The sequence below is a fragment of the Paramormyrops kingsleyae genome, chromosome 3 (assembly GCF_048594095.1).
Source record: "Paramormyrops kingsleyae isolate MSU_618 chromosome 3, PKINGS_0.4, whole genome shotgun sequence".
In the NCBI taxonomy this organism is placed as follows: Eukaryota; Metazoa; Chordata; class Actinopteri; order Osteoglossiformes; family Mormyridae; genus Paramormyrops; species Paramormyrops kingsleyae.
Genome location: NC_132799.1, coordinates 26,562,404 through 26,569,734, shown reverse-complemented (window position 1 = coordinate 26,569,734; position 7,331 = coordinate 26,562,404). Strand labels below are relative to the sequence as shown.

General features: G+C 47.8%; 1 protein-coding gene across 3 annotated transcripts; it reads right to left on the bottom strand.

Moving 5' to 3' along the window:
- Positions 1 to 308: 308 nt before the first annotated feature.
- Positions 309 to 7,196, bottom strand: LOC111857871 (HMG box-containing protein 1-like). Of its 3 annotated transcripts, none has more exons than XM_023839091.2 (11): positions 7,085 to 7,196; positions 5,753 to 5,903; positions 5,392 to 5,575; positions 4,684 to 4,810; positions 4,477 to 4,576; positions 3,987 to 4,090; positions 3,221 to 3,377; positions 2,743 to 2,887; positions 2,207 to 2,494; positions 1,858 to 1,999; positions 309 to 1,671 (listed from the first exon to the last, which is right to left on the bottom strand). In XM_023839091.2, exons 1-11 carry the CDS (start codon positions 7,097 to 7,099, stop codon positions 1,654 to 1,656), a joined length of 1,431 nt encoding a protein of 476 aa, XP_023694859.1. In that variant the 5' UTR covers positions 7,100 to 7,196; the 3' UTR covers positions 309 to 1,653. The 3 variants fall into 3 exon arrangements, with proteins under 3 accessions (XP_023694859.1, XP_023694867.1, XP_023694875.1); XM_023839099.2 differs by having other exon boundaries at positions 4,684 to 4,807; positions 7,085 to 7,195; XM_023839107.2 differs by having other exon boundaries at positions 6,953 to 7,116.
- Between the last annotated feature and the right edge of the window lie 135 nt (positions 7,197 to 7,331).

Genomic DNA, 7,331 nt, shown 5'->3' with positions numbered 1-7,331 from the left:
TCTTCTCTTACACTATTCTTGGATTTTTTACCCTAATCCTGCTTGGGCGGACATGGAGGGGTGGAGAGTATCAAGGAGATGGAATGGATTAATGGGATCAAATCATTCTTTTGAAACTGTCAGCGGGGTGGGTTCTGCCAGGGTACTGTGACGGACTGGCACATCCTCTCACACTCAAAGGCATTAAGGCACCGAGCCAGTCATTTCCGTGTGGTCTAAGGAGAAACAGGAGCACGGCATTAACTAAAAAAAGTGTTAATGTAAATGTTGATCTTTCCTCTTCTAACAAATGGCCAGGAACACAGAGAGACACAGAACACATTTAGTTTTATTTATAATGATATTACTGACAAAACATTTAAAAAAAAAAACTCAAGACACACATGATGCAAACGATCTAGCCATCTGTGTCAGAGTCGAGGTCTCGTACAGCTTTGATGGTGTATAATAGAAATCATGGACAGCATGTGTGTCTATAAAGTGCATAAGTGACTGGGTGGGCAGTGAAGCGCTCAGGGCGGCGGCGTGATTCTGGTCACGTTGGTGTATGATACCTCCTTAGGTCAAACACAGTGACGGTGACAGCATCAGACACAGCATCATTTACATTCCTTCCCCAACCCTACGTCCCTTGCCCTTTTTCCTGGCGATGAATGCTAGAGGCTGTGTAAATTTCCCAGGTTTCCTGGAAATTCATGTTAAAAGCTTTGCCATTTTCCACCATTCTTGCAGATTATCGTTAGACGCTGTGTCATTTACTCACTTTCCTGCTGGTTAAAAAGTTATGCCGTTTTCCTGCTGATTAATGTTAAAAATAGCATTTCCTAACATTTTCTAACATCTAAAGCAATGTGATTTCCCAGCTTTTACTTCAGATTAACGTTAAAAGCTATCCCATCCTTGCCTTTCCTGCAGATTAACGCTAAAAGCTACGTGCCGTCCCTGCCTTTCTTGCAGATTAACGTTAAAAGCTACGTGCCGTCCCTGCTTTTCTTGCAGATTAACGCTAAAAGCTACGTGCCATCCCTGCCTTTCTTGCAGATTAACGCTAAAAGCTACGTGCCATCCCTGCCTTTCTTGCAGATTAACGCTAAAAGCTACGTGCCGTCCCTGCCTTTCTTGCAGATTAACGCTAAAAGCTACGTGCCGTCCCTGCCTTTCTTGCAGATTAACGTTAAAAGCTACGGCCCAGCCCTGCCTTTCCTGCAGATTAACGTTAAAAGCTACACCCCATCCCTGCCTTTCTTACCGATTAACGTTAAAAGCTACGTCCCGTCCCTGGCTTTTCTGCAGATGACCATAAGAATGATTTACCATATTTGAGAATCATACCCCTCTCTCTGATATTTTTGCTAAAGCATTCCCCCTTTTTACCCTTCAAAGGAAATGTCCCTCTATTGCTGAGTGCTGTAAACTCTAATGGTTCAGCCCTAGAATAGTAAATTACCTGAAGGAAAACTGGCTTTGGATGATTAAGGCATTTCGGTCATTAAAACGTACAAATATTCAAAGCAAGATTACATTATGGGATTAAAATCGGAAAATCTGTTTCTCATTTTCCTGAAAAGTATCAGTGATGTTATATGAAAGTGTGTTCAGCATCACAGGGGAGTCCGGACCCTTCCAGAAAGCTCTGTCCGCAGAGACCGGCACTTAGTTGTGCTGTGAACCCTGCAACGAGAGAGGCAGGAGATGTCTGTTCAGCCCTGCTGACTCTGGATCAGAATCTGAGGACAGGTTTATTGACTATATTGGTATAAAAGATATAAACGTCAGATGCCCTGTATAGTTGCTGGCCATAGCAACAAGGGCACTGATTGGCTGGTGTGGGCGTGGCCTGGGTTACATGCATCCTACCGAACTTGTCCTCCTCCGCTTCCAGCAGTCAGGGTTGAGACGCCTCTGCTCCTCCGCCAGTGCTTTGGCCTCCATGGTGTACATCTTCCTCTCCTCGTTCTTCATCTTCCTCCACTTGTCGCCCAGGATCACGCTGATGGCTCTGCGGGCAGATGTCACACCCCTAAAATGTTCTGACTGCGTGTAAAAAGATACGTTCACTTGGGATCCTGGCGGTCATGTGACACCAGTGGATGAAAGGTGTCTGGGATGGTCCTTTAAAGTTAGGATACGTCCCCTGAAGCAAGACTGCATGTGCCACTTAACAGACGAAAAGCCGAAACTGATGAAGGGATTCTGGGAAACAAACCTGTTGTCTTTCCCTGGGTGCATCTGGGTGTATTCCACTCTGTACTTCTTGGCAAACAGCATGAAGGCATTCATTGGCCGCTTGCATTTGGTGGGCGTGGCCCTGCCGACCATCCCTGAGCTGTGGCCCTTAGTAGAGGATGGTGATGCGCTGGGAGACTCTGAGCCCTCCTCCATCTTGTTAGCAAGAGGGGTGACGGCGCCCTCACTGGACGGTGAGGCTCGGCGCAGGCGGGCCATGCTGCTCAGCACATATACAGCCGACGAATCCAGAGGAGTGAAAGCATAACTGGAAGACGGGCAGGTAGGGGGAGGCTTTACATCATGCCAAGAGAGGGTGCCACAACATATGTGCTACCCAGCTCAAGTACAAGGTCTTTAACCCAAAGCAGTGCTTCCCAATCCAATCCTCGGGGAACCCCAGACGTCCAGACACACACACACAACCACAATGCAGGGAGAATCGGGCACCATCTTCTCCGGAAAGGCGTGGGACCCCTCCAGCGTGACCCCGAACCCAAGCCCCAGGCCGCCCACCTCTTGAAAGTGTCGAAGACGATGGAGTCATCACCGTTGACGGCGTCTGGGTGCCCAGGCTGCAGGCACAGGTCTCCCCGGCGCAGCTGGTAGCAGGGGATGCCATGCCGTACTGCGGTGAGACTCGGGTAGAAGGAGGACCAACCTGTGGGGAAGGGGGAGGGGGGGCTGAGCAGGGATGCTGTGCCGGGCGAACCGTGGGATGTGAGTCTTCATGTGCCAGTATTGACTGCCAAATAGACTAAAAGTGAAAACTAAGTAAAAGCCAAATATGTTTATGTCCAGTTGCTGTGAGCGGCTTTGCCAGTGTCAATACAGACAATTAAAGGGAGTCAGCCAATTTATAAAAATAATGAGTCCTTAACTATCTATAACTGGTAAGAGTGCAGATTTGGTGGATGGTCTAAAGTCCTTTATTACTTAAATAGTTTAATACTTTAACACTGTTGACTCAGATCAGAATCAACATTGCTGTTACCTTTACTTCTGACGTAAAAGGGGTGGTCCAGTCGGCATTCCGCAGTCAAGAGGCTGTCCTCTGGCGAGCCGGGGTCAAAGGTCAATTTCAGGACCGACTGGCCGAAAGACACGGTCTCCTCGTGGGCCACAAGCATCAGGCCTTCAGAACCGTAGCTCTGCAGAACAACACCCAGAGAGAGAGACGCTGGCCAGGGGTACAAAGGCAGCGGGGAACAGGTAAGAGCTGAGAGGGGCATCTTACACCCCGCACCCCAGGGTTACTGCCCCTGTACCAAAAACGGATGGAGACCACCAAGCAATTCCTGAGCAGGACTCCTGCGCCATGACCATTCCAGAACTTACTTTCAGAGCTCACTGATACAGAACATTGCCCCGATGTTTAATTAGATTGTTTACCTCTGTAAACAACTTGGGCGGGAGGGGCGGTTGGCATTTGAAACATCTGAGCTCTGCTTAAGACGGTTACATTCATAATGGCTCTCAGTTCCCCCATAGGGACTCAAATGTGCAACATATGAAATCATTTCCCTCAATCAGAAATGGGGTAGATGTGTAAGGCAGCATTTAGACCATTTAGGGAATGCGGGAAATGGGGTAGATGTGTAAGACGGCATTTAGACCATTTAGGTAATGCGGGAAATGGGGTAGATGTGTAAGACGGCATTTAGACCATTTAGGGAATGCGGGTAAAACAATCTTAAAGCTGTTTTTCCTCTGAGCTGTTGAAACTTCCTGTTCTTCCTCCTCTTCCTCAAAGGCCGTACCTTCCTGGAGTCCCCCTCGGTACCCGGCTCCTCTCTCTGGCTCCCCAGGTCCTCAGCAACCTGCCACCCCTCGCCAGGACCCTTGTGGAAGTAGAGTCGTGTGCCTGGGGAGGACACCAGCCCACCCACAGGTTAATCCCTCCTTTTCTAAATGCTGCTGACTGAAAACACGGCATCTGCATCCCCACTCCTGCCCTATTCCCGACCAGTGAGATTGTATCCCCCTTGGAAATTCTCAGCTGCTACATGCTTGATTGCAATGGGAAGTGTCATACCCTTCTGTCATCAGCAGGGGGACCCAATTCCTTCATGTTAAATATTAGGTGGTAAATTAGACATTAAAGCTACCCGTTTGTGGCACAGCAAGTGGCTTCTGCAGAAAGACGGCTTAGAGTTCCATCAAATGATTGCTGAATTTTGCACAAATCAGAGGTAGGGGGGAAACCTAGAGTGAGTTTATTGAATTCGCCAGACAGAATAAGGCACCTACCTTTCAGGAAACAGTGCCAAGCTGTGGAAGGCCAGGAATGAGACCAGCCCATGTCATTGTCAGCCCATGTCATTGCCCCAGGGTCCCTCACACCACTCGCCTGGCCAGTACAGAGATGGTACAAGATCAGGCAGCCATACGGATCACTTTAGGGTCCGTCATACGTGCTGGTCGGGCCGGTCGCTGTGGCAGGGTCAGAGATTATACCCGGGTTCGGATCCGTGACTTCCGTTGGCTCCGGGACGACCTCGGCGTGCTGCTAGGGGCTGGGGGCATGCGAGCGTAGGAATGTAAACTGTTGCTGGTGCTGAAGATGTGGACAGAGGAGGATCTACTTTGACACAAGAGGGAGGGTGGAGCAGTAGGGTTAGGGATTTAGAGGACTGGGCTGTATGAGTGAAGGAGTTTAGATGTTTAGAGTTCTGGCTGTTTTCAGAATGGCGCTTCAAATGTAATGATGACCAAGACTGTGATCATTAATACATACGATAACTAAAACTAAAGTACAGAGTAGCTTATTCAGGATCCACTCTGCTCTGTGCCTGACAGGGCTGCCTCTCCTCTCTGATTCTGATTTAACCCTTGAGTGTCTCGCTCTCTGAGCTGAGCCTCTGTGCCTGCGATTGGAAGATCACCGGCTCAAATCCTTTGGTTGGCAGACCAATTTCAACATTGGGGCCCCTGAGCAAGGCCCTTAACCCCAACCGCTCCAAGGATTGGCCGACCCTGGGCTCTCAACTGCACTTTGCTTTGGATGAAGGCTTCTGCTAATTAAATGTAAATAAAAACCTTAAGTGAGTGCGCTAGACGTGGAGGGGACTGACGGCATGTCAGATGAGGGGTTTGGGGATTGTAGGGAAGCCTTTCCCAGGGTTTGTTCAGAAGGGGACAGGATCAGATGAAGAGTGCGCTGACCTTTCGCAGGTGGGGCCCTGCAGAAGGGGGCTCTGGGGGCTTGTGGCGATGTTAGCTAGCTCCGTCAGCCAGCCGGCATTGGGGGCGTCCCACTGCTGCTCGTGGTGGGACACTCCTGCTGCGACCTGGAACACCTCTGGTGATTGTCTGCTTTCCTGGACCTCCTTTAGGTCCGGCAGATCATCTGAGAGGAACAGGAAAGCACACCACCAAGGTGCAGAATGTCCAGGAATTTGAGATTATGAAATTGGGACCTGTCTCTTTAAGATACTTCTAACCCCACCCATGTTCAGTCAGCTGGTTGGTTATCTGACTACAGTTGTCCCTGTGTGACCAGCTGAGTGTGTCTTCCAATATTTACCACACTCCTCTCGTCCAGGAGAGCGCTGCAGGTCCCCTCTGCACTCTGGCATGTCTGTCCTTGTGCCGTCCTGTACTTTCACCAGCTGGGGTCGCTCTCTTCTGTCGGGAACCTGTTGGGGCTTCACCTCCCACACCATATTGCACCGTGACTGCAACGACAGTCCGTAGATGTCAACAGCAACCACAGAAAAACCTCTGTCCTAGCCAGCAGCCATGTCATACAAGGGCAGGCAGTAATGTGAGGCCATGCCAGTATAGTGAGCGATTACATAAACAGTCAATCCCGGCGCCAGAAAGGTCATTCGTATGGGTTGGGGGTTACATAATGTTAGAGTAAACAACGAGAGGAGTGGCCGTCTAACATGTAAACTTCAGCAATGGATAATGCATTGTTGAAAAGTTTCTGGTCCTGTCAAAAACAAATACTTGTCCACAAACAACTGACAGGGCACATTACGATGATTTTGTGTTTAAATTGTTTTTAATGATGCATATTAAAAATTGAAGACCACCTTATGGCAGGCAGAGGCCATCACGTGACTCAGCACGCGAGCCCTGTTTATAAATGCGAGGCTCGCGCATGCGCCCCTCAGGTCATTCATTCAGCACTGCGTAACAAAAACTAGTCAATGACGATACAGTCCGTCGTCTCTTTTATACAATAAAGTGTCGACGGGCTAACCGCACACGATTAATGACACGATATTAATGAGCGTGCGTCTTTTGTTGTGAAAGTTTTATTTTTGGAAAAGGTTTTATTCGTTTACTATATTATAAATGAATTCGGACGCAACATCTGTTTTCATTGAGTACGTGTTCAGTTCCAATTATTTCCAGTATTTTTATTACATAAAAATAGCAGTGACAAGCTCTTTTGACAAAAGAATGGCGATGAATTAACTGCGAAGTTCTCCCGATATTGAAAGACGCGTAATCGTTTTGTTGACCGAGGACGCACAACAAAACATAACTTTAAAAACATGTAGTTTTTAAACGAGTAAGACAACAACCACGCACAATGAAGCTGACGGTCTACGTCAAACACAATGGTAAATGAATGAACGGGATACAATACTTTCTGAAAGTGTCAGCTGTGTCCGAATTATAAGCGATGGTGAGTTTCTTTAAAACCATTAACATTACGAAGCACAAAAGAACACAAACTTAAATCTTAAAATGACATTATGGCAAGCGTCACCAATGACAGTCGATGCAATCAGTGTCAGTCTTCCGCTTTTATCCGACACAAGTCCACTGCTTATAGAAGAGTTCGTTTCTCTTAGTTGTGTCGTTTTGTTTCTGTTTGTTTCTAACTTTCCTAGTTACTTACCAAACCCGTCGCCATTACAGAATCTGTGACATTCTCTCAAAAGGAGGAGACAATTACTGCAGACCGGAAAACTTATTGGTTTTGTCAAATGTCAATATACAGGAGTGCTTTCCAGCGATTGGCTGAGCGGCATGATGCCGTTGGATGTGTTTGTTTTTCTTCTCGTTCATTGGCTTCATTCTATGTCAGTCATCATTCCTTTGCCGTTAAATGGTCAAAAGACTAAGCCACTCCCCCAGATTAATAT